At 39.4% G+C, this 27978-nt stretch overlaps 1 protein-coding gene across 1 annotated transcript in view; it reads right to left on the reverse strand.

Annotated features, from left to right (window-relative positions):
* The window catches only part of LOC126263364 (dynein axonemal heavy chain 10), a 1742213-nt gene that overhangs the window by 1467656 nt on the left and 246579 nt on the right, over positions 1–27978 (reverse strand). The window contains exon 11 of the mRNA XM_049960456.1: positions 14076–14251. Within this exon, the coding sequence (XP_049816413.1) occupies positions 14076–14251 (176 nt within the window). The remainder of the gene's footprint in view (positions 1–14075; positions 14252–27978) is intronic.

Consider the following 27978-nt stretch of genomic DNA (forward strand, 5'->3'; position numbering starts at 1 on the left):
GAAGGTGGCAGGGGTAAAATACAGGGAGCGAAAGGCTATTTACAATTTGTACAGAAACCAGATGGCAGTTATAAGAGTCGAGGGGCATGAAAGGGAAGCAGTGGTTGGGAAAGGAGTGAGACAGGGTTGTAGCCTCTCCCCGATGTTATTCAATCTGTATATTGAGCAAGCAGTAAAGGAAACAAAAGAAAAATTCGGAGTAGGTATTAAGATTCATGGAGAAGAAGTAAAAACTTTGAGGTTCGCCGATGACATTGTAATTCTGTCAGAGACAGCAAAGGACTTGGAAGAGCAGTTGAACGGAATGGACAGTGTCTTGAAAGGAGGATATAAGATGAACATCAACAAAAGCAAAACGAGGATAATGGAATGTAGTCAAATTAAATCGGGTGATGCTGATGGAATTAGATTAGGAAATGACTTAAAGTAGTAAAGGAGTGCTGCTATTTAGGGAGTAAAATAACTGATGATGGTCGAAGTAGAGAGGATATAAAATGTAGACTGGCAATGGCAAGGAAATCGTTTCTGAAGAAGAGAAATTTGTTAACGTCGAGTATAGATTTAAGTGTCAGGAAGTTGTTTCTGAAAGTATTTGTATGGAGTGTAGCCATGTATGGAAGTGAAACATGGACGATAACCAGTTTGGACAGGAAGAGAATAGAAGCTTTCAAAATGTGGTGCTACAGAAGAATGCTGAAGATAAGGTGGGTAGATCACGTAACTAATGAGGAGGTATTGAATAGGTTTGGGGAGAAGAGAAGTTTGTGGCACAACTTGACTAGAAGAAGGGATCGGTTGGTAGGACATGTTTTGAGGCATCAAGGGATCACAAATTTAGCATTGGAGGGCAGAGTGGAGGGTAAAAATCGTAGAGGGAGACCAAGAGATGAATACACTAAGCAGATTCAGAAGGATGTAGGCTGCAGTAGGTAGTGGGTGATGAAGAAGCTTGCACAGGATAGAGCATGGAGAGCTGCATCAAACCAGTCTCAGGACTGAAGACCACAACTACAAGAACAATCAATTCAGTTGGGAGGAGCCTACCACAGAACTGCCGAAGTGCCTAAACAAACTTTTATTTGCACAGTGGATACTGTCACAAATATGTGATATTTAAATAAAAAAGTTAATATACTATGATTTCTTTGATTCCATTATGTCATATGGGCCCATTTTCTAGGATAACTCATCAAGCTAAGCTAAAATTTTCTGAGTCCAGTCGCACATAATATGAATGATTTATGGTGTGAATCCATGAACATTCCTTAAAGACAGCAAGTGAACCACAGCTGCTGAAGTAAGCATGCTTACAGCCTGCTTGTTAGATTATTGCAATGAAGGGGATTGAAGAACATGTTTGTGTGAAATTCTGCGACAAACTTGGCAAAATTTTCACTGAGACATTTACAATGATTACCCAAGCATATGAGGAGGAATGTATGAGTCACACTCAGTGCTACAAGTGGCATAAACGTTTTCAACAGGGCAGAATGTTGGTCTGTGATGATGCCAAGTCTGAACATCCTTCCACATCAACAGATGACGGCCACGTGGATAGTGTTCATGCTATGATTCACGGAAATCGTCAACTGTTCAGGAAGTTGCTGAAGAGTTGGTCATCAGCATAGGATCACATCATCAACTTCTGAGTGAAAAACTTGAGATTCGTCACGTCAGTGAAAAATTCATAGTGTGTTTGTTGACTGAAAATCAGAAACAGACCCATCTTGAAATGTGTGACAAAATGCTTGCCACTGTTAATGAAAATGAAGATGTTCTTAAGAACATCATAGCAGGTGATGAGACATGGGTGTATGGCTGTGATGCTGAAATGATGATGCAGTTGTCGCAGTGGGTGAGCAAAAGGTCACCTTGTCCAAAAAAAAGCTCACGAGTCGGTCAAATACCAAGGTTATGTTGGTTGTGTTTTTTGATGACAAAGGTATTAGCCAACATTATTTTGTGCTATGTGGTCACATGGTAAAGAAAAAAGTTTATCAGGGAATCCTAGTGTGCATGAGGGATGCTGCGCACAGGAAGAAGCCTGAATTGTAAGAAAACAAGAGTAGGATCTTGCATCATGGCAATGTGCCAGTTCACAGGTCATTCCTTGTTTGCAGCTCTCTATCAAAACACCACATTCCCGTTGTGCCCTGTCCACCCTATTCCATGGACCTAGACCCAGCAGACATTTTTGTGTTTCCCAAACTGAAAAACACATTAAAAGGACGTCGCTTCCAAAATTACAGAATAGATACAGTACAATGAGATGAGAAACTGCGCGCCATCCCAGGAGGCATTCCAAAACTGGAAGAAATGATGGTAACACAGTATTGCTAGTAGAGGGAACAATTTTGAAGGGGACAGTTAATAAAATGTACAATAAGCAATAAAGTTGATACAGTAAAAGTTTGGTTTCTTTTTGAACACACCTTGTATATCTCAGCTCAGGTCATGGAATCAATACTGAAATAAGAATCTACACAAAGGTTTACTCACTCACATTGTTCCTGTAAGATACCCGCTATTCAAGAAATCACATTTTCAATAACTTGCCACCAGCCATAAGAAGTCACCTACCAGTAGAGCTCACTTTAGAAAGAACCTATAGAATTTATATGTGACCAATTTCTTTCAGCAAATTGAAAAATTTCTTAGTTGGAACAACTAATCTGTATATATTATTCAAAATATTAAATAACATGAGTGTTATATAAAACCTGACTTTTGCACCTCTTCAAAGCAATAATGAGATAAATATGTATATAAGATATACAAGAGTTTTTTATAAACTTTTTTATTGAAACATGGCTGCACTAACCTAAGAAAGATCATATGCACCTCAGCATTTTTACATATTGTGACAAGTTTGATATTATCTCTTAAACAAAAATATGTTTAACTTTCGTTTGACTTGGCAAAATCTCAGAACATTGGAGTAAAGGAGTCATCATCTCTCTGTTCAAAAGGGGCAATTGACGAAAATGTGGAAATTATGGAGGCATCACACTGCTGTCACACGCCATGAAGCTGTTATAAAAGATCATAGAAATGAGAATTATGAAGATAGTAGAACTTTTATTTGTGGAAAAACAGCTTGGATTCAGGAAAGACTGAGGTACTATGGATCTTATTTTTGTAGCAAGAATGCTGACAGAAAAGTACTGGGAATATGGAAGAAATCTTGTGACTGTATTTGTGGACATTGACAAACCATACAACAATGTTCCCTGAAACAGGTTATGGGAACGTTTGGAAGACCTAAAGGTGCCAAAGTACCTAATCCATAAAGTCACAATGCTATACCAAAAATATTACGGTTGTGTCCAGATAGGCAATGGACAATCAGTATGGTTTGAAACGAAGAGAGGTGTCCTACAAGGAAGTGCCCTATCACCACTACTGTTTTTAATAGTAATGGACAAGATCATACAACTATCAAGAAAATAGTCAGTGAACCAAATGCCCTGGTTTTTGCTGATGATTTGATAGTGTGCTGAGAGACAGAAGCTGAAGCACAGAAGAAACTTAATGACTGGAACAACATATTCAAAAATTTTGGACTAAAAGTAAAACTCCTCATTGCCAGAGGTATTCCCAAGAAAAGTTAAACTAAAGCTTGAAAACATTTTAAACAATAACCCAAGCCTTGAACCCTTGTGCCAAACTGATAGTTTTATTAATGGGACAGGTGAACTTTTACCAGAAACAATAAGTGCCAATGTAGCACTGAAATTCAAATACTGCCCAATTACCTCAGTTGCTGTAGAACACTCCTTTTCTGCTTATAAGAACGTTTTGAGTGATCGAAGACATGATCTTACTACCGAACATTTGGAACAGTACTGGGTCATTTATGTTTAAAATAGTAGAAAAATGTATAATAAATTCTAAATGATGCTTTGGTCCAATAGTATTAATTAACAGTCAATGCTGTCCAAAAAAATTCATGTTGTATGTTGTTTTCTAAATAAATATTATGGAGTTTTTGAGCATGACCATCTGTGTGCAATATGTCTCGAAGTTTGTCCTGTAGATATTGATTGTTTCAGTGTCATTCACTTGCATCACATCTGCTTGTTACCAAGAATAATAGCAAAGAAGGAACAATTCTTGAAATATGGTATGTGTCCCTATTTCGCAAATTTTTAGAAAATAATCCCAGAAAAGCCCCCTTCCTAACTGCTACCAGAAAGCATTCAGAAACTATCAGCATTCTAAATATACCGATTTTTTGCATGGCTAGCACTCTTCCTTGTAACTGATATGCACAGTTTTGACTTTGAGATATAATGCATGCAGTAACTACAATTTTTTTATTACTATTTGATTTTGCATATTTTGACACTTTAGATGCATTTTTAAGCATTTTGAATGCTTATTTTAAGGTTTTTATGATGCATATAATTAAGTCTCTATTAATAACAAATTTCATAAGTGAATATATGTATTGTGAAGGTATTGTGAATATCCTGATTTCCTTAAATAAATGTCTGCATGGTGACCTTGGATGGGCTCCAGCTATTATTCTGATTAGATGCTTTTGTGCAATGAATACTTTTTCTCTTAACGATGAATTACCACAAACTATGATGTCATGTGAAAGCAGTGAATGAAAACAGGTAGAAAAGGCTAATTTACTGACACGTTTGTCACCAAAATTTACGATGACCCTACAATAACCTTATTAAATGAATTCAAATTTAAATAAATAAAAGCCGTGGCAGAAGCTTAAAAATCATTCACTTAAGTGTAACTCAAGTCTGCTATTATTCTGTATAAATTTTTGGAAAAACTGAAGATAGGATTAATTGCAAAGTTTCTCCTGAAGATGGACTGTAACCAGAGCTGGAATATTTTGTAATTAAAAGCATTCAAAGTGCAAGTAATTTCATAATTTTTTTCTTGTTTAATATAACTGCTTCAAAAACAATACTCAATTTTGTTCCTGAAAGTAGCACGCACAGTGCCTGTTTGCAAAAAAGGCAGTCCACATGAAGTATCAAACTACAGTCCCATATCTATAATACCAGTACTAGCGAAGGTGATGGAATCGATAATGAAAGAACAACTATTAAATTACTCTGAAGGAAATAGTCTCTTTTATGATGCGCAACATGGCTTTCGGAAGGGAAGGTCAACAACAACAGCTGTACTTGACTTACTTACAAACATACGTCAGGGTTTTGAAGACAAAGAGTCTATAGCACTAGTACTTTGTGACCTTAGTAAGGCATTTGACTGCATCCCACATAAGGCCCTATTCAGAAAGCTAAAAACGTATGGTGTAGGGGGATCTGTCCTGCAAACTCTTGAATCCTACCTGAGAAACTGACGACAGATTGTCTCCGTGCAAGGAGCTGATTCAGGTGAGAAGAAGCTACAGCTTGGTGTGCCACAGAGATCGGTAATAGGGCCCCCGCTGTTCCTTATCTTCGTAAATGACATAGGCTCCAATGGGCACACCATGCAGTTTGTAGATGATGCAACCTTGTGCCCAAAAGGAGAGAATTTTGAACAGGCAGTCCAACAAGCAGAAGTCTTGTTCAATGAAGCTAAGGCCTGGTTTATCATGAACAAAACGAAAATTAATGAAGAAAAAACTCGGAGGATGATATGCAGCCTCAGCAATACTGGAGCACTGGGTAACACAGAAGATGTTAAACTTCTGGGCTTTCTCATTGATACCAAATTAACCTGGTAAACAGCACACCAAACATGTATGTTCCAAACTTTCATGGGTCCTGTACCTCTTGAGGAAGCTGAAAAGTATAGTACCAGAACAGTACCTTCTAATTGTGCACTATGCAATGTTCCACAGTCACATCAGTTATGGGCTGTTGTTGTGGGGATATTCTGCAGGCTGCAAGAATGTGCTTTTACTACAAAAGAAAGCAATGAGGATCATTACTTCAAGCAATAAAACAACCACTGTAAACCAATTTTCACCAGATTAGGAGTTCTGACTATTTACAGCAGTATATATTGAACTGCCTCTTCCACATAAAGAGTAACCATGATATTTACAGAAAGAGAAATAAAGTTCATAAATACAGCACTTGCAACAAAGACAGTATCGACATGCCAAGGTGTCAATTAGCAGAGACACAAAACAGCTTCCCAATGGTGGCCCTAAAACTGATTAATGCTCTACCTGATCACATTCAGTCTTTACCATGGTAGCAGTTTAAAATTATTATTTTGTGCAAGCTAAAAGAGCAACCCTTCTACAATACTGAAGAATTCTTCTCTAGTAATAGCATAGTGTTTACTTGAGCTGCAGCTCAGTTCCATGACTCCAACAGCAACCACTATATCTAATTTCATTATATACTTGTATCTATTTTATAGTTGTGATATTATTGTAATCTAGTTTATAACTTAAATATGTCTTGCGGTATTAAATTACTATCATAGTAGAGTTGTATTCATGTATTTTGATGATGATGTATCTTGACACTGTCTGTCCAGCTGTGGCTGGTGAATGACATAGAATTGGTAATAAAGGTAATAATAATAATTGCACAAAATTATATATGGATTGATGGGAGGGAACGAGTATGGACTGATATGCAGATGAGGTGCTCATGAGTACTGTGTACATAGGACACAGGGCTTTCCCAAACTGTATGGTAAACCCTGACTAGGTATAGTATGTAGCTTGCTGAGAGCATTTGTCCAACAACACATCAGAGCAATTGTCATACAGCCCTTAGAACTTTCCATTACATTCAGTGCAGATAAATACACGAGTAAATAACACAAAATTTGATTTAATTGCATAAAGTATTTTTCAAAATGTTCAACATTATTTTGTAAACTTCAGGACCTCTGTAAACAACAGCTACATACTTCAAATTTGAAGTGTGTGTTTTAACATGAAGACATTATCTTAAATACCATTTGGGACTATTTTCATTATTTTTTAGGTATAGTACATTCAGTTTTGGAATTAATAAGCTGTATCACAGTTTATAATTGCATCTACATCATACGAGGGCAGTTCAATAAGTAATGCAACACTTTTTTTTCTCGGTCAATTTTGGTTGAAAAAACCGGAAATTTCTTGTGGAATATTTTCAAACATTCCCACTTCGTCTCGTATAGTTTCATTGACTTCCGTCAGGTGGCAGCGCTGTATGGAGCTGTTAAAATGGCGTCTGTAACGGATGTGCGTTGCAAACAACGGGCAGTGATCGAGTTTCTTTTGGCGGAAAACCAGGGCATCTCAGATATTCATAGGCGCTTGCAGAATGTCTATGGTGATCTGGCAGTGGACAAAAGCATGGTGAGTCGTTGGGCAAAGCGTGTGTCATCATCGCCGCAAGGTCAAGCAAGACTGTCTGATCTCCCGCGTGCGGGCAGGCCGTGCACAGCTGTGACTCCTGCAATGGCGGAGCGTGCGAACACACTCGTTCGAGATGATCGACGGATCACCATCAAACAACTCAGAGCTCAACTTGACATCTCTGTTGGTAGTGCTGTCACAATTGTTCACCAGTTGGGATATTCAAAGGTTTGTTCCCGCTGGGTCCCTCGTTGTCTAACCGAACACCATAAAAAGCAAAGGAGAACCATCTGTGCGGAATTGCTTGCTCGTCATGTGGCTGAGGGTGACAATTTCTTGTCAAAGATTGTTACAGGCGATGAAACATGGGTTCATCACTTCGAACCTGAAACAAAATGGCAATCAATGGAGTGGCGTCACACCCACTCCCCTACCAAGAAAAAGTTTAAAGCCATACCCTCAGCCGGTAAAGTCATGGTTACAGTCTTCTGGGACGCTGAAGGGGTTATTCTGTTTGATGTCCTTCCCCATGGTCAAACGATCAACTCTGAAGTGTATTGTGGTACTCTTCAGAAATGGAAGAAACGACTTCAGCATGTTCATAGGCACAAAAATCAGAACGAACTTCTCCTTCTTCATGACAACGCAAGACCTCACACAAGTCTTCGCACCCGAGAGGAGCTCACAAAACTTCAGTGGACTGTTCTTGCTCATGCACCCTACAGCCCCAATCTCACACCGTCGGATTTCCATATGTTTGGCCCAATGAAGGACGCAATCCGTGGGACGCACTACGTGGATGGTGAAGAAGTTATTGATGCAGTACGACGTTGGCTCCGACATCGACCAGTGGAATGGTACCGTGCAGGCATACAGGCCCTCATTTCAAGGTGGCGTAAGGCCGTAGCATTGAATGGAGATTACGTTGAAAAATAGTGTTGTGTAGCTAAAAGATTGGGGAATAACCTGGTGTATTTCAATGCTGAATAAAACAACCCCTGTTTCAGAAAAAAAAATGTGTTGCATTACTTATTGAACTGCCCTCGTACAATACTGCATTGGTCAAAAAATATCCCCTTCACAACAAGGTAACTTATTTTCCACTAACCTACTGACAGCTTTAGATTCGTTGTCAGGAGCTGATGACAATCACAGCAGGTGCAACATGCTGTTCGTTTAATTTTGTAAAGTGCTTGCCTAAATGCCAAACATTTTTAAAATCAGTTCTGGATAACTGCACATAAATCTTATAATTGTCCTATAGCCAATTTTTTCTCTATTTGTCTTCATGTTCCAGAAAAGATAATTATTTTGTGGCACTTTGACTGTAATGCCATCAAGAGGACAGTAATTCAAATGTTTTCTAGTTACCCACACGAATGTTCCATTTGGCCTTATCTCTGATTGAGTGGCATGAATGTTAGTCAGACCAGCTACAAATGAAGAGAACAAACAACCAACCCCACCAATACTGCCTCACGCCAGATCCTCTGATCTTCTTTGCTTATATTGATTTCTCAGAGGGGATCCTGTTTTTATTGTATGTAAACAACTTTAACATAAACAGCAGTAACAGTAAATTATGTTCATCAGCCTGTTAATAAAAGGAATAATGAAAAAAATTAGGAAAAATGGTCAAGCTGTCACTGAGAATACAGTACATGAATAACTTTTTTTAACCCTATGAACTTTTGCAATTGAAGAACACTACCTAATCTTCACCCAGACCTAAATGGACAAACAATCATTAACATGTAACTTTTAGTACATGAAATGGAATAGTATCTTTATTGTCACGTGGCTTGTGATACACCTACCTGGTAACTTGTTAATGAATATATTTGGACGCCTACATAAGTATATATAAAATGAATACTACATGTGTTAAAACAGTGTGCACTCTCACATAGATAACAGTGTAAAAACCTAATTAAGTGATTCATGTCTTTTGCTTACTCAAAATGTTTTAGGCTGAAATAACAATTGCTTCCTAAGGATTTGTCAATGTTTGCTTCTATAGCATGTGCAAGGGTGAGTTACATAAAAATCTTAATTATTTATTATTAAAAAATGAGATAACAAAGAAATATTACAGATTAATTTTTTTTCCATGTAGTTGAAATTGCATGGGTACTTCATGAAAAGCATTGTTTTGCATGAATAAAACCTTCTCAGTTTTCAAGCTGCGTCAATTCAAAAAAAGTTCTTGAGCTTTCAATTACCATGTCTGCTATCATCATCAGGTGTAGAACCATTAAGCTGCTATGAACTGCCCAACCATCTCCCATGCATGTGTCGTTTCGGCCCTCTCTGACTGGTGCCAGAGACCACAATCATAGCTATGTAAGCAGAAAACTGTACCAGCCCCAGCAGTCAGTGGTTTTTCTTCTGGTGACGATGGGTGATGATGGTGGAGATGGCCATCAAAAGCTCCAGAATTTTATTCAAAATGATGCTGCTTGATATCTGAGAAGATTTTATTCAGTCAAACTGCCACGAAAGACTCTGAGGACACATTATTTTACATGTAAATGCAGCGGCTTGTGTACCATGGTTTTGAGCTCTTCTTTACTTCTGAAATGCCTACTTCCCAGCACTTACTTGAGCCATCCAAACACATGAAAATCAGTCAGTATAAGGTCTGGTGAATAAGGCAGGTGTTCATGGCATTCAAATTTCACATCCTGTTTCATTGCTGTGGTTGAAGAGACAGTATCGAGATGAACATTGTTGTGTTGCAACAAAATACCAGCAGTCAGAGATTTTCATTACTTACTCCTGATTGCAGTGCAAAGATGATTTTGTATCAGATTTGAGTATTAATTGCTAGTCATTGTTAATCCTCTTCTTATGTAGTGCAACAAAATTACGCTTTTGCACCCCTAAAGAAAATGAGCATTACATTTCCTGCTGATGGTTGAGTGTGTGTGTTTACACTTAAAAACAAATTGGGATGTCACTGAATGTGTGTGTGTTGACACTTTAGTCAGAGAAAAATTTTCAGCAACACATAAATTTATTTTGGTAAAAATAGAATTGTATTTAAACACACCAGCCAAAAAAATGTCACCCCAGTAACATTACATTACTGCCATGTAACATCATACATAGCCCTAATAATGGTCCCAATTCAGCAAGAAAGAGTGTCTAAAACATTCTGCAGTTATGACATATCCAGCCAAAGCTATTCATTAATGACTAGGTCCCATAGTCTGTACAAAAGAATAGGGATGTTGAATGCTATGTTTCACTTATCATTCCAAATATTTCCAGCCATATCCTATGGGACTGAGATCAGGTCAGTCAAGGGGCCATAGGGTGCCTTTGTGTTCATCAAACCAGGAAAGTATGGACGCATTCCAGTGAGCATGGCTGTTGTCACCTTGGAAGATGGAAATGTTCACAGCTTAATCATGATGAAGATGTAAAAGAAGGTGCAACACCTGGTCACCAAAGAATGTTGAAATGAACATCCTGGTTCATGTTCATGGCAACCTGAACAACTGGGTCTAAGTCATGGTAGGTAAAACATCCTCATAACATAGCAGAAACAACTATTGTTAGATATTCACACTTCATGCACACTGTAGATTAAATCTCTTACTGGGCTGTCGGCGAAGTCGACACCTCCTATCATTTAATAAGACATAAAATCATGACTTGTTGAGTCACACTACACACCTCTTGTCATCTACTGTCCAGTTTCTGTGTTGTTCAGTCAACTGAAAGCATGTAGCTTTATGTGCAGCTGTAAGAATGGCCTTTTGCAAGGGACCCAATTCCAAATGTCCATTGCCAACACTTTTCTTCACAATGTTTGCTCAGAAACAGGCGGAGATGGACTTGCAGTAATTCCTGCTGGGTTTGAAACTGATAGTCATTGATACCATGTGACACTCATCTAAGGATCCTGTTGGTTAGTACATTTTCATAGCCACATTTCTGAGACATTGTTACATAGCTGTAAGTGGTACATTATTCCACAGTGAGAAGTTGTACACTCTATATTGATACAAATATAGACAAATGGAATCCCTACATTTGTGGTGTGGTCATGGACACATTGAAACAAAACAGGTCCTCCTCTCAAGTCCGCACTTTAACTTAATTTACTGTGCTGATTCTATACAGCCAAGCGGCGTGCTCCTGTGACTTACAGCAGCAGCGCAGGGTCACATAACTGCCTGATGCCTGTCATAATCCACACCATGAAGTTCTGACAGGCAAGGCTCGGTGATTACCGACTTATTAGGCTGTTGCAATCTCATGTTCCGTTGGTGTTCATGGCGTAATTGTCTGACGTATGTATTCCTTGCCACATTGGCACAGTATTTTGTAAACCCCTGTTTTACGTAAACCAAGGTTGTCCTTAACATTGCCAAGAAGTGCTCTGGTTTTAGCTGGAGAGCAGAAGACAGTTTTTACTTGATATTTACATAAAATGCATCCAACTTTTCCCAATAACTCCCCACAAAATGGAATGAATGCCATGGCTGTGTATCCTCAGGTTCTTCATTAGTTTCTGCCAATTGTGTCAGACGTAGAGCATCCTGATTTTGCCTTTCCTTATAACCATTCCTCAGAAACACGGACTTCAGATGGACCATTTCTTGTTGGAGGCTGTCCTCATCAGAGAGGGCGTGAGCTCTGTGTACAAGAGCTTTTCACACGTCATTCTTCTAAGTAGGGTGGTGGCAGCTATCTGCTGTAGGTATAAGTTGGTATGAGTGTTCTTTCTATACACTCTGTGTCCCAAATTGCCATCATCTCGTCTTTTGACAAGAACATTCAGGATGGGGAGCATCCCATCTGATTCTACCTCCATGGTGAACTTGATATTCTCGTTTCTTAAGTTGAGATATGCCAGAAATTTCGTCAGCTTACCTCTTCCATGTGGCTAAATAACAAATGTGTCATCCATGTATCTGAAGAAACAGGTAGGTTTTGGCGCTTCTAAAAGATTCCGGCATCCCTGAAGAGGTCACAAAGAAGTTACGACCCAAGGACCCTGTTCCTCCAAGGCTGTACGGCTTACCGTTATGTCCTATTGACAGCAATATTGGTGTCCCGATGTATCCTCTCACCAAGTACCTCAACGAGCTGCTCAGCCCGCATGTGGGGACATACCCACACCACATCCGTAACTCTTTGAATTTCTTGGGATGCATCAACCACCTCACGATTAAGGAATCTGACATACTTGTGAGCTTCAATGTGGTTTCCCTGTTTACTAGGGTTCCGTTACCTGAATCTCTGGAACTCATCAGTCGGAAATTTGATGAGAAAACCACCAATCTGTTCAGACATGTTCTAACAACAACATATTTTCTATTTGACAGTGACTACTATGAGCAGACTGAAGGTGTAGCTACGGGGAGTCCTCTCTCACCCATCATGGCTAACATGTATGTGGAACATTTCGAGGAAGAAGCCTTGGTGTCAGCGAATCTAAAACCTACCTGTTTCTTCAAATATGTGGACGACACGATTGTTATTTTGCCACATGGAAGAGGCAAACTGACGGACTTTCTCGCACATCTCTAGTCAAGACACGAGAATATCAAGTTCACCATGGAAGTAGAATCAGATGGGATACTAACCTTCTTGGATGTTCTCATCAAAAGACGAGATGATGGCAAGTAGAGGCACAGTGTGTGTAGAAAGAAAACTCACACCAACTTATACCTACACGCGGATAGCTGCCAACACCCTTCTCAGAAGAATGGCGTGCTAAAAACTCTTGTACACAGAGCTCACGCCCTCTCTGATGAGGACAGCCTCCAACAAGAATCAGTCCATCTGAATTCTGTGTTTCTGAGGAATGGTTATAAGGAAAGGCAAATCCGGGATGCTCTACGTCTGGCACTCACAACACTACTGGCGGAAACTAAAGAAGAACCTGAGGAAAACACGGCCATGGCATTCATTGTATTTTGTGGGGCCTTGTCAGGAAAAGATGGATGCATTTTATGCAAAATATCAAGTGAAAACAATCTTCTGCCCTCCAGCTAAAACCAGAGCACTTCTTGGCAATGTTAAGGATGGCCTTGGTTTATGTAAATCAGGGGGTTTACAAAATACTGTGCCAATGTGGCAAGGAATATATAGGTGAGACAATTCACACCAATGCCGTGAACACCAACGGAACATGAGATTGCAACAGCCTAATAAGTCGGCAATCACCGAGCATTGCCTGTCAGAACTTTGCAGCGTGGATTATGACAAGACCATGGTCCTAATACAGATTTCAAAATATTGGAGCTGTATCATCAAAGAAGCTACAGAGATCAGAGTAAGAAAACCTGAACAGAATATTGACAGCGGCTCTTCCCTTAACCAAGCTTGGGAACCAACCATTACCCGGATTAAGGAGAAGATAGAAATATTCCAGAATGTACTGACTTCGAGGGCAGGGGGAGGAACCTCCAAAACACCACCGGCAAACCTCCCTGGGCATGGATCTATGAGGGAACTCCCAGATGCTGGGCCACAAGCTGGTCATTGAACCCCAGCACGGACGGCCGAGAGAGTGCCCACGGCACGGACGGCAGAGGTAGCGCCCAATGGAGGGGAAGGGGAATCTGATATATACCTCATGCCTGTCGTCCCTTGGCAGTACATCAGCACACCTGACAATGGCAACAAGGTCGAGTGCCAAAATATTGTGTCCTTTGTACACTCACACCAGGCTGTTCACCCGAGATTTATTTAGTTATTTTCACCAAATTAATTTCCCTATATTTGTTTAAAAAGACTCGGTAAAAGATGGAAAAATTCTTTCACTTACCTAGTCATTATGTCTTGCCAGTTAACTTCATTCTTATCACTAAAGATATCAAAGTCAACTTCCTCAACTGGTACCACAAGTGCTTCAACACGTTTCACAACTGCATCAATTTGTGCAGGATCACTGATAATAGACTTCAGCTCTGGACCATAAATGTTCTGAAAATCTTGCAACACCTGAAACAGTTGTGACAGGTTTCAATTCAGATCTTAAAAATGTAAACAGAATGAAGTCATTTCTGTATATTAGTTGAAAAACAATTCACATTTATATAAGGAAACAGAAATTAAATCCCTGCACATCTATTTACTAATCTCTTCCAAAATAGGCCTAGTCTTATTCACATACATAACATTCTGCTCTGGGTTGTTCAAAAAGGTCTTCAGCCAAAATTTTATTTGTGAACTTTCAACCTTTACAAAGCCATCAGATGAACGTAATGCTTTCCTTATTCCCATGAGGTAAGTACTTCAATATTTCTTACAGGCAGCCATCTAACGTAACAGGAAGATAAGGTGATGAAGTGTTAAGTGATATTAAATATTATAAGGCTAATTTTAATAAAGAAGACAGAAACAAAAAAGTAGAAGAAAATCTATTTCTAGCTATGAGAATTATTCATTCCTTATGGGAGATATCAATTGATTACCAATTTGAGTAAATGCAGAAATCTTACCGAAGATAGAAATAGTGTGGGGAGGGAGTTTGAACAGAAGTTGAGAAAAGTGACAGATGTGAGAACATGTTCAAGATCAAGTTCCCATCTCCGGAGTTCAATTGGTGCTAGTTGAAGGGGCAAAAATGGCCCCTGTAGTACAGCAAGTATTTGGCCACCTTGAGTCATGCTGTAGACCATGTTCAGCTATAAAGTAACTGGTTGGTTTTTATGTCCATTCATGCACTCACATTGCTTTAGAAAGCTGGGCAGTTAACACATGTTAATTAATACACAACATGTGGGGTTTCACATATTGCTATCACTATTTACATCTACATACATACTCCGTAAGCCACCGTACTGTACCTTGCTGAAGGTATCTTTTATCACTGCTTCCTGTTCTACTCACAAACAGAGTGAGGGGAAAATGACTGTCTATGTCCTTCCAATATAAGCTCTGATTTCCCTTACCTAGTATTTGCTATCCTTAATTGAGGTGTACATTGATAGCAATGAAATCATTCTGCAGTCTGTTGCAAACTTTTTCAATAGTTTTTCATGAAAAGAATGTCTTTTTCCCTCTGGGGATTTCCATTTGAGTTCACGGACCATTTCCATAATAGTAGTGTGTTTATCAATGCTACAAGTAACAAATCCAGCTGCAGTCTCTGAACTGATGCGATGTCTTCCTTTAACCTTACTTGGTTTGAGCGAAAACACTTGACCAATATTCAAGAATGAATCATGCAATGTTCTACACATACATCTACATCTATACAATGGAAGTCACCTTATGCAGTGTGATGGAGGGAACTTTGTGTACCACAGTCAATTCTCCATTTTCCTGTTTCAGTTGCGAATGCCTCATGGGAAGAATGGAATTTCTAATTTTATATTCCTGGTCTATTTTCAAAATATACACAGAAGCAAGCAATATACTGATTGACTCTTCTAGGAATGTCAGAATTTTAACAGTAAGCCACATCATAATGCAGAACGTCTCTCTTACTATGCCTGCCACCAAAGTTGGCCAGCGTCTCCATGATGCTTTTATGCTGACTCAATGAACTTCTAATGAAACGTGCTGCTACTCTTTCGATCTTCTCTATTTCTCTATAAGTCCTATCTTGTAATGATTCTGGACAAATTAGCAATATGCAGGTATTGGTCAAACAGAGTTTTGCACCCTACCTTGTTTGTGAATAGATTACAGTTCATGTGGACTCTTCAATCAGACTTCAGCCAGGCAACTGTCATACCACTGATAAGGTTTGTGTGTTTGTTTCACTTTAAACCATGATTACTACTTGATATTTTATGGATGTGATTGCTTCCAGTAATTGTTCCGCAATCATATAATAATGAATATTTTTGCCTGTTTATGCACAAAATGTTACATTTGTTTATGTTGATCAACTGCTGATCATTGCATCACATGTTAATCCTCCACAGGCACTACTGCATTTCGGCACAATTTTCTAGTGCTGCAACTTCTTTGTATGTAATAGCACAACCCGCATAACGCCTCAGGGAATTCCAGTGTTATCCACTAGGTCATTTGTATACACTGGTGTCCAAAATTAAAGCAACAAACCTCTATTTCCCGATCCTGTGTCTAATTCATGATACAAACTATCAACAGATGTCCGTAAAATCATGTTCTGCATAGAAAATAGGACTGTTATTTGGCTGTAAGGGCATGACGGTACCACCTTGGCACTGCACGACAACTGGCATCTGACCCAACAGCATCCACTGGACATGTTGTAATGGGGCAAACTGTGTACAGGATGCTTCAGCAGAATGGCCCTTATTGTTGGTGACCAGCTGTATGTGTACCTCTGATGCGTCTTCACAAAAGAAACATCTAGAGTGGAGTCGTCAACATGCCACCTGCATGCTTGAACAGTGGGACAATGTTCTTTTCACAGAGGAGTCCCGATGGTATGGAGAGCAATTCTCAATGGATTCACATGTGGAGGGAATAAGGAACATGATTTTCATGATTTTCGTTCCCAAACACTGTGGAAAAAGACCATTATCAAGGAGGATCTAAATTGTGTGGGCAAAGATTATGTTGACCACTCGAACACCTCTTCATGGAATTGTACAGGTGAACTGGCAAGATTTAACTGCTGTCTGGTATCATGACAAGATCTTTGGACTTCACGGTGTTGTTGCGAGGTGCTGAGGGCCCAGACTTCGTATTGATGGACGATAATGCTCCACCTCATAAAGCACAGGTGGTTGATGTTTTCTTGTAAACATAATATACTGCATGCATGCAGAGCACAGACTATTCACTCTCGCAATTTGAATCCCATAGAGCATGCCTGGGATGCACTAAGCAGATAAATTGCATCATGTCAGCATCCAAACCATTCTCCAAGACTTGTGAGCAGCTAAGCAGGACATTACTGTCTCAACATGATATTGATGACATCATTTTCAGAATGCCCCATCATTGTCAGGTCTGCATTTATACCAGAGGTGGTCACATGCCATACTGAGCACATTAACCAGTTGGCGGAATGTGTGTGCAAATCCATTAAGTTGGATGGAAACGAAGAACATATTTGTTTACTGTTATGCATGTTGCACTTATTTACATTCTGTATTCTTTACATTGTTGCTTCTTTACCATCACATGTTTATACTGTTCTGTGGCAAAATAAAAGCAACGTTGTAAAATTTCTGTGTGTTGCTTTAATTTTGGACATCAGCGTATATTGTGAAAAGTAATTGTACTTCAACAATTTCTTGGGATTTGTGTGAAGTTACTTTTATGTCTGAAGATTTCTCTCCACTGAGAATGATATACTGTGTTCTGTTTGCTAGAAACTCATCAGTACAGTGGCACAGCTACACTCTTATCTTGATCACTGGATGGCAATGTGGAACTGAATCCAATGTCTTCTAGAAGACAAGGGACTTGGCATCAACCTGGGTGCCACTATCTATCTTTCTTTGAGCCTAGTGGATGAAGAGGGTGAGCTGAATTTCATGTGATCATTGTTTCTGAAACCCTGTCCACTCCTACAGAGGTGATCTTCAGTCTCCAGAAATGTCATAATACGGGGTGTTCAAAAAGTCACTCCGCAGTGACATATGATTGTTAGCCGTGTGTGCCATATGCCGCAGTGAATGTACTGAAACGAAACTCAGTGAAATACAAGTTATTAATTTATTGAATATTCAAGTTTACTTACAAATTTTCAGATTAAATGTTGAAAGTGTCCCCCCTGTTGTTGAATACACAATTCAATTCATGTCATCATGTTTCCTAATACAAGCTGTAACATTTCTTTTGTAACAGAAGCAGTGAAAGTGGATATTGCGGTTTTCAATTCATCAATGGATTTTGGACGGTTTTTATAGACAGTTTCTTTCACTGCACCCCAGCAGAAAAAGTCAGGTGGTGTTAGGTCAGGCAATCATGGAGGCCAAAGTCCCTGTGAAATTATGCGATCACCAAAAACATCAGCAAGCAGTGACACTGAAACTCGAGCTGTATGCACGGTTGCACCATCTTGTTGAAAATAACCATTCAGTATTTCACTTAACACAAGTTCTCCTATGAATGGGTACAGAGTATCACTGCAGTATCGTTGTGCAGGTGAAGAATCATACGGCACGCGTGGCTAACAGTCATACGGCACTGTGGAGAGACTTTTTGAACACCCCATATATGAGCATACAACATGTTATAAAATTTTACAGCAGATCAACATCAGAATTTTGTGCATACGTTCAATGACCCTTCTTGAAAATGAGAATGACCTCTGCTTTTTTTTCCAATCACTAGCAATGCTTCACTCTTCCAGTGACCTACAGTACATTGCTGCTAGGAAAGGAGCAGTTTATTTTGCATACTCTATGTAAAATCGTATTGGTATCCCATTAGGTCCAATGGCATTTCCTCTGTTGTGCAATTTTAATTGCTTTTCTAATCCATGGTCATTTATGTCAATATCTGGCGCTCTGACATTTGTGTGATGATTTAAGTGAGGAATCACAGAACAAATCTTCCTCATTGAAACATTTTTGTAAGAAGTATTCAGTTCCGGTATTTCGAATTGATCTCTGTCATCCTCTGTTTTGATGTGATTAAGGTCACAGAGTGTATGGACAAATGGGTTCAATCTGTTTACTGATTTAACTTAAGACCAAAACTGCTTAGAATTTTCCACCAAGTCTGTAGGCAGAATATTACTTTTCTACTCATTAAATGTTTCATGCATGGCTTTCTTCACACTAATTCTGCTTTTGTTAAGTCTTTGTTTGTCTGTGAGGTTTTGGTCCAATAGCTCCACAGTGAGACTCTCTTCGCTTTTGTAATAGCTTTCTAACATGGTTGTCAAACCAAAGTGGGTCTTTCCCAACCCTCACAACTTTAACGACACATATCAGTCAGGACATATTGTACAATACTTTTGAATTTTGTCCATCGGTGCTCAACATTTTTGGTCTTGGAGATGAATTATTGTGTTGACCACTCAGACAATCCAAAATCTGTTTTTTGTCATGGCTGCTAAGCAGAAAATCTTCCTACCTTTCTCTACATTCCTATTTACAGCCATTTTCAGTGAAGGTGCACTGGCCTCATGACTACTGATTCCCTGGTCTATGCCAAGTTGTATTGGATCTCCTGTCAGTGACAGGAGATCTAATATGTTTCCTTCAAAATTCAGTTCTGTGATTAGCTGCTAAAGATATTTTTTGGATAAGGCATTTAGAACAATTTCATAGGATTCTCTGTCCCTACAACCCCATGTATGATGAAGTCTGTAGATGGAAGAATAGATATCTACCTAATACTATAAAATGACCAAGGAATTCACAGGAAATCTTGTCCAGTTTTCCTCTCAAATATTCCACTACTACTGCCCCTAAGAATGGGTGTCTACAAAATCACCTGATGACTATATTTCATCCATATTTACCACTTATCTTCACCTAAATTATTTCACATTAGGAATCTGTACTAGCTGCCTGGAGATCATGCACACACAGAATGCTTAGCAGTAACTGTGGCTGAGCTGGTGTATAACTTGGCTACTTTCACAGGCGACCCTGCCCTCATGAGATAGAATAAGCCTGTGACGGGCTGAAGTAGGATGCAAAGGGTGGCTGAATGGGTGAGATCTTGCACCTGGGTCTTCCAGAGGAAAATGATCCCCACACCAAGGGGCTGGAACTGGGGGTGGCAGTGGGGTGGACCAGGATGTTGTGTAGATTGGGTGGGCAATAAAATACCCTTTTAGGAGGACAGGGAAGGATCTTGGGTAGGATGTCCCATATTTTTGAGGATGCTGATATATAATCAAAGCCCCAACCAGGGACACTGTTCAGTTGATCCAGTCCAGGCTGATACTGGGTGACAGGTACTACTCCCCAAACATTGTAACAGATTTCCCATGCCGTATCCTCATAGACCCCTTAATCCTTCCACTACCCACAGCTGTAAAGGAGTGCCCCCCTCATCACCCATTATCACCTTGGACTGGAGCAACTGAATCGCATCCTTGCTTTGATTGTTTATCATTATGCCTGAAAATGAGGGACATCATGCCCAAAATCCTTCCCACCCCTCCTACAGTGGTATTCCACCATCCACTTGACCTACACAAGATCCTGATCAATCCCTATGCCAGACCACTCCTTGTGTAAGACCCAGGTGCAAGACATGCCTGATTCACCCACAAAGACATCCTCCTCAAATCTTGGCACAGATTTATCAGAAGCAGGTTCATATGTGAAAGCAACTGTGTCATATATTAGCCCTCTTGCAATTAGTGTATTGTGTTATATGTGTTTGTAATACCAGCTGTCCACCAGAATGCGTAGCCAGTGCCAAACTGTGACCAAGAAAAAAGCTGACCCACCAATGGCACAACATGCTCGTTTCCAATGGCTACTTTGCAATCCATGCCATGCCGCTGAGTACAAGATGCTTCACAACCCTTGCCATTTGGGTCCTTCCCTCCAGCACTAGCTTTCCTGAACTACATACATGGAAGCTGTACTTGCAACACCTCCTTCACTCCCACAATCCTTATAGCTTCAGTTTCCACTAACCCAAAGTCCCCATAACCATTCTCCTTCCAGTCCTTTGTCCTGTCACTCCCTCATTGCATCTCACCGACTCTGGTACATGTGTGTCACATCCCTAGCTCATTAATTTGCCTGCTCTCACTCCCACATTCCATCCTGCATGCCTGCTGACTTCCTCTGAGCCACTAGTTAACTATCCCAAGCCCCTTCTGCTTCCATCCTTTTTCTCATTCCACCCATCCCACTCAACACAATGACAGCCCCGGTTCACCTGCTGAATTGCAATTTTGGAATTGTGTGCTCAGCTGGCACAATTAGATGCACGTGTGTGTGTGTGTGTGTGTGTGTGTGTGTGTGTGTGTGTGTTGACTCGACACTTCTGTTACTCAAATGTCAAGTTTTAAAGACAGTGGCATAAATTGAAAGACAGGGCTCAATGAAAGAGGTAGTAAGATAAGATTACTGCAGAAAAACGTGGATAGATGACCAGTAAATTAAAAATGCATAAAGTAACCATTAGCTTGGTTTTGTTTCTTGTGTGGTTTCTGCCCAAAGTCCCTATCATGATGTTTTTGAGAACTAAGGACAGGATTCCATGACTTGTCAAAGCTAAAACAACTATCAGGATTAACAATAACAGTCAAGCTTCGATAGCCTCTCAATGACATCGGTACAGTGTCAGTTCCATTGTTGCATAAATGTATCTGCATGTTTCTAGCTTATGACTGCAGTTTCCATTCCTTGGCTACTTACAAAAATTCATGTACACATATTTGCTACCCAGCACATAAAAATATTCTAGGAATGAAAACCTATGGAAGCACATGGCTTGGAGCATCCCTCATTTTTAAATGGTCATATCATATTCACTACCTTCACTTGGTCAGCTCACTCTGAAGGTGGGAGGATGTCATGCCACTGAAATACAGTACAATAAATGAAGTTTCTACAACTGTATGTTTAAAATCTAAAGAATCTGTCCATACACTGGGAAATCATGAACATGCTCAATAAATGAATTGTATGTTGTATTTAATTTTTTGAAAGTGTGTGTGATGTTTATTATAATACTCAAGAGATGTCCTTTTAGAAGATTATTATGGATTTGAAATCGATTTTAATGAAGATGAGGTTACTGAGGAAATATTCAAAATATAATTTGTCTACACTGTGATACACAGTAGAACAATATAGTAAAATAACAATGGTTATCATGTATTGTAATATGTGTCTGCTGCTGTCTCTCTGAGGAATAGCAATTTTGATTAAAATTTCTTGGAAACAGCAATCTTGTGATGGAATTGGAAAATTCTAGCACAGACTATGAATTGCATACATGCAAAATTGTTTTCTTGTCTACATCTTAAGTTACAACTAACAATTGAAGAGCAGAGAAACACTGTAAATACATAATCCATAAAGCAATTTTCAGTGAGGAATCTGATAATTAAACCAAAGAAGATAAACACCATTTCTAAAAAAAAAAAAAAGCAAAGAAGGACCACTACACAATACTGCACTGGCTTAAGAATAACATAATCATTGCTTTGACATGTTGTGAGCACAGATAACTGAAAACAATGGAAAGAGAAAGGGAAAAAATGAATAATAGAAACCTCTCCAATCAGGGCACTTGAGCTGTGATCATTTCATATTGTCTATTGCTTAACTTTTCACTTTCTTGCTTTAGTGAATCATATTTCAAAATTTTGAATAAACCAAAAATTAAAATTCCATTTAACATTAAAAATAACATATTACTATGGAAAGAAAACTTGTATCTAAGAACAAAATGTGAAACTAGAAAGTAATCCTTGAAAAGTCAAACAGAAATAAAAAGAAACAAAAAAATATCAAAACAACCATTAACTAACAAACCCAGTTGTTCCATTACTTTGAGCACCTAGTGTAAGGTGGCCATAACAAGATCAAAGAGTCTTGTACTTATCTGTTAGTTTGCATCTATTTCTACTGTTACAAATATTTTTCAGTATTCTAATAATTATGTCCACAAATGTTTCAGTCAGTTCAGATATTTACAGCTTACAGAAACATTAATTTGGATTGCCGCAGAGGTTCAAGGGCATTGCATTGGATAGTGTTGTGAAAGCTGCACAATGAGACAGCTGATTATGATCTTCAGGTGCTTATTGAAGTGTTGGTTCAGTGGCTTGCCGGTGCCAAACTAGGTCTAAGGAGACCAGGCATATAAAAAATCCCTTGCCAGTGTGGGAAATCATACAAGGCCACGCATGTAATACTGTTAAAAATAGATGTACTGAAAACAGATGTCACAGCAAATTGGGTCCGCCAGAGAATTCTGCTGTTGCTGAACACTGTCTTGATACAGGACATATCATGAACTACAGAGAGACAAAGATCTTTGCATGTGCCTCCAAGTATTGGGGCTCCATCATTAAAGAAGCAGTTGAAATATGTATAAGTGACAACGGATTTCAACTTAGTGGCGAGGTATGGGAAACACCACTGGCATTACTAAGGCATCGTCAGCCACAAACGAACAAATCTGAGTCACCACAGATGGGGAGTATCAGAGTCTGGAAACTTAAACTGAGTGCCAATATGCTGCTCACATAGGTAGTGGACCACAATTCACAGCTGCACTTTTCCCACATCAGGCATGCGAAGACTAAAGCCCGTTTCTCCAGCAGGGGACACTGGAAGCCATCATCCTTCATGATTTGTCTATGACAATGTTATAGACCCCCTCCCCTTGGTGCCTGCACTTTTCTAGAGAGCCGGTGCATATACTGGCGAGCCACTGTACCAACACATCAGCAAGCCTCTGAAGATGATGAGCAGCTCTCTCATTGAAATATTATGTAGCTTTCACAACATTACCCAATATAATGCTCTTAAACCACTCAGGCAGTTATTACATCAGGAAAGTCTCAAACAGTACATCTGGTACCTATGTGAGGAGGGGATGGTCAATAGAGTAAGTGATTTTCACAAACTCGGCAACAAGAGAAGCAGTCTGTTGTGCTCTCTCACATTTTTATTGAGATGTTTGGACCAGCAAACTATAATGACATTTGCCAAGTTTACTCATTATATAGATTCTGTGGCCACTAAAAGGATTAAACAATAAACCTGCAGTGTATTGATGAGAGAAAGAATCCTTATATTAGACAAGAATTAGATAGTCTCTATGAGCTTGCTTTCACTTCAGCTGAATATCTCGTTGCACCTGTCAGTGGATTCCTGGAAGTGGGTGAACAGATCTATGTGGTCGCTTTTGGACGGGATGCAGCAGCAGACCACTGTGTGTCAGACTTCCAAGTTCCATTGCCTTTCTTGCCAATTATCACAAGAACACAAACTATGCAGACACACTGTGTTTAATTTTACAAACAAACAACTGAGTGACGCTGCAATATCAGTGTTGGAGAAGGGAGTAAATTTTGCACCCACTCCAGAGACCTTGCCCATCAACGATTTTGTCATGTGGCATTGAGCAAGGTGTCTTGAAACTTCCCAGTGAGACTGCTGAAGAAATAAGGCCATAACAAAGATGCTCACAACAAAGCAGAAGCAGTGCATCAACACTGAAGAAAGAAATGCACTCTGTTCCTTAACAGAACACACAGAAATAGTAATTTTACCTGTTGACAAGGGAAATGTTGCTGTTCTTTTGCCTGCAATGTATTACATTGGCAAGATGATGGATTTAATGCAGGACTCATCATCTCCAGAAAGATCCAACTGATGCACTACAAAAGAAAACATCTGCCCTCCTCAGCCACAGCCAGTTTCCTGAACATCATAAAAACAGTGTAAGAGTATGAGTGCCAGTTTCACCATGACTTTATGGTCTGCCTACGATACATAAGGAAGCAGTTCCACTTTGCTCCATTGTGAGCAATATTGGAGCCCAAAAATATAACCTAGCAAAACATTTGGTTTCTCTTCTGAGCCCTTTGGCAGGAAAATGGGAATGTCATATTCAAAACTCAGAAGATTTTGTATGTTAACTGAAGGCTTTGAGTCTCGACTCTGCTGATGTAATAGTGACTTTCACTGTATTCACATGAGCACCTCTGGTGGATTCACAACAACTTGTAAGAGCTAAGATGGAGAAAGACATCTTACATCTATTCAAATATGTGCTTACCTAGACATACTTTTTATTTAATCGACTATATTTTGAGCAAACTGATGGTGCTGCTGTGTGTAGCCATTTCTCTCCCATGATAACAAATCTTTTTATGGAAGACTTTGAGAAAAAAGGATTTCAGTTGGCAGTTTTGAAACCTAAATGTTTCTGGAGATATGTGGACAAACTCCTTGTAGTATGGCTTCAAGGGGCAACAAAGCCTTCTGCATATTGGAAGACCTTAACTTTTTTCAAACAAGCATTTTCTTCACCATGGAAGTGGAGATAAATGGATACCTTTGTTCATAGAGATCTTGGTACACAGAAAAGAAGGTGGTTCCTTGGGTCACAGTGTGTTCCACAAACCAACTCACACTGACCCACTACTGACCATAGAACTAGAGTTATCTCAGGTCCAGGGACCTCGTCAGCAGAGCTCAGTCATCTTGTACAAAATGGGTACTCTGATAAGCAGACTCAAAATGCATTTCAACCTCCATGCACTAAACCTCAAGAACAGCCAGAAGAAATAGAGAATTCCATAGTTTCTGTACGCAATATTGATGGTGTGTTCTTTAAGATTGTCAGACTGTTCAAGAAACATCAAATAAACTTTGTCTTACACCCTCCATCATGAATGCAAATGGTGTTGGGTTCTGTTAAAGACAACCTAGGTCTAAAGAGATAAGGGGTTTATAAAATCCCAAGCCAGTGTGAGAACTCATGCAACAGCCAGACGCGTCACATTGTTAAAGATAAATGTACTGAACATAGACGTCGCAGCAGATTGGGTCATCCAGAAAAGTCTGCTTTGCTGAACACTGTCTTCACATTGGACATAGCATGAACTATGGAGAGACAAAGATCCTTTCATCCACTTACACATACTGGGACTCCTATCATTAAAGAAGCAGTTGAAATACATATAAGTGATGACATGACCAATAGACACACAGGATTTCAACTTAGCAAAGCATGGGAACCAGGATCATCAGCCACAGATCAACGAATCTGAGTCATCAGAGACAGGAAATTGGAGTCTGGACACTTAAACTGGGCACCAATACACTGCCCATGCTGGGCTGTGATTTGTGGTCAAGCTTTTCCCACATCAAGCATGTGTAGACTATGGTCCATTTCTCCAAGAAGGGGCTCTGGACGTTGCCATCCTCTATGACTTGTCTATGATGACAGTATAGCCCCTCCCCTTGGCACTTACACTTTTCTAGCCAGCCAGTGCATATACTGGTGAGCGATTACACCAACATGTCAGTAGCCAGACAAAGATGATGAGCAGCTGTCTCACTGAAATATTTTGCAGCTTCACAACATTATTTGATGCGATGCCCATGAACCACAGAAGCAATTATTGCGTTTCGAAAGTCTCAAACAGCACATTAATTTGGATGGCCAAAATGGAAGGGTGTTATTGCTATATAATGTCTTCATGTTGTATTTTCCATGTGTTCCTTAGTTGTAGCAGAGGCATGATTGTCCCTACAAAGTTTCATTCACCACTTTTCTGTGCCGGTGTTTATTACTTTAACTCATGATGAATCACACTGAACACAATTCAAACAATTAAAAAGTAAAACCCTATTATTGGGGCAGTCAGAATACTAAACATCCACAGTGAATAGAGAAAACGCAAAACAATGGCAGGTATAGTGGGATAATTTCCAACTTCACCAATTCAGCTATCAACAAATAGATGTGTCTACTTCCAGCAGAAACCTATGCTGCTACCTATGAGATTGCTGTGTGAGTTACAAATTATAACTTTTTTCTATTAAAATAATGACACTAGCCAAACAATCCCAACCCCAGTGCTTGGTTTGCAACAAGAGAGTCTGGTACTGTAACCTCCAGGAGCAAAGGGAGATGTTTTTGAAATACAGACTTGTTAAAATCTTAACTTTTTTTGCACTTTTTAAAAGTGCTAATGCAACATCTGTACTGGCAAAAGATAAAGTTCTATCATACCACACCTCAAAATCTACAGATCTGATTTTTTTTTCTTTCAAGGTACTGGTACAGGGTACCAGTGCGTACTGTCACAAATCAAGCACTGACCAACTCCATTTAAGAAAATAAGAACCCCATTTAAAAAATATGGGGAAGAGAAGCTACACCACTTGGATTTTAAGCGGCTCAAATGTCAAATGTTGTATTATTATTTGTTTGAGATACTACTTGGGCAGCATATGGCAGTTGGAGTTCGCCAGTTGACACCTCTATGTCACAACAAGTACATCATGGAGCTTCCAGTACTGCATGGATTGCAGAAGGAGAAAATTGGAACAGATAATTTTAACTCTTCAATGAAGATTATGTTTTGTAAAATGTCTTTTTGAGAATGTAATTCTGATATCTACACAGTATGATCGTATACGATCACGTAATAAATATTCATCATCCTATAACCCAATGGACAATTATTTTCACAATAAGGAAGAGCATGATAATAAGGAATGTACTGAAATTACACGTTCTTCATGACTACTTTACATTTTGGCACACACAAACCTCTCACTGGGAAGTGCAGGGGGGGGGGGGGGGGGGGGGGGAATTACTGTGCATGTGGACACGCTCTGTACAAGGCTGGTTGAATATTGCCTAATCTACTGAACAGTATGATAAACCTTTTGCATTTCTTACTTTTATGTTTTCATTTCCTTTAAAGGCAAAGAGAAAAGGTGAAGTGGTAGCCCAGAATTGAGCCTGTGCTTACCGTCATGTATTTTTGATTTGCAAATGTTAAAAAACATAAGATGTTCTTCCTGTCCCTCAATAGGAGGAAGGACTTGCTCTCTGTTAGTAAATGGCGGTAGCCATTTTGGGTTATGTGAATAAGTGAAGAGTAAGTGTTTTCTATGTGCACTGAACAGAACAATTTATTGTATTAATTTTATTAACTGAAATATTGTAAGAGTTATTATTTCAAGTAGTAATGTAATAAGAAGAACTGAAGCCCACCTGTGTACTTCGGAAAATTTATGAAGATCCAATTAATGCAACATGGACACAGTCAAGATTTTGTAGGTGGATACGGCAATCGGCAATAATATTATTAA

Source organism: Schistocerca nitens, chromosome 6, assembly GCF_023898315.1.
Source record: "Schistocerca nitens isolate TAMUIC-IGC-003100 chromosome 6, iqSchNite1.1, whole genome shotgun sequence".
NCBI classification, from domain to species: domain Eukaryota; kingdom Metazoa; phylum Arthropoda; class Insecta; order Orthoptera; family Acrididae; genus Schistocerca; species Schistocerca nitens.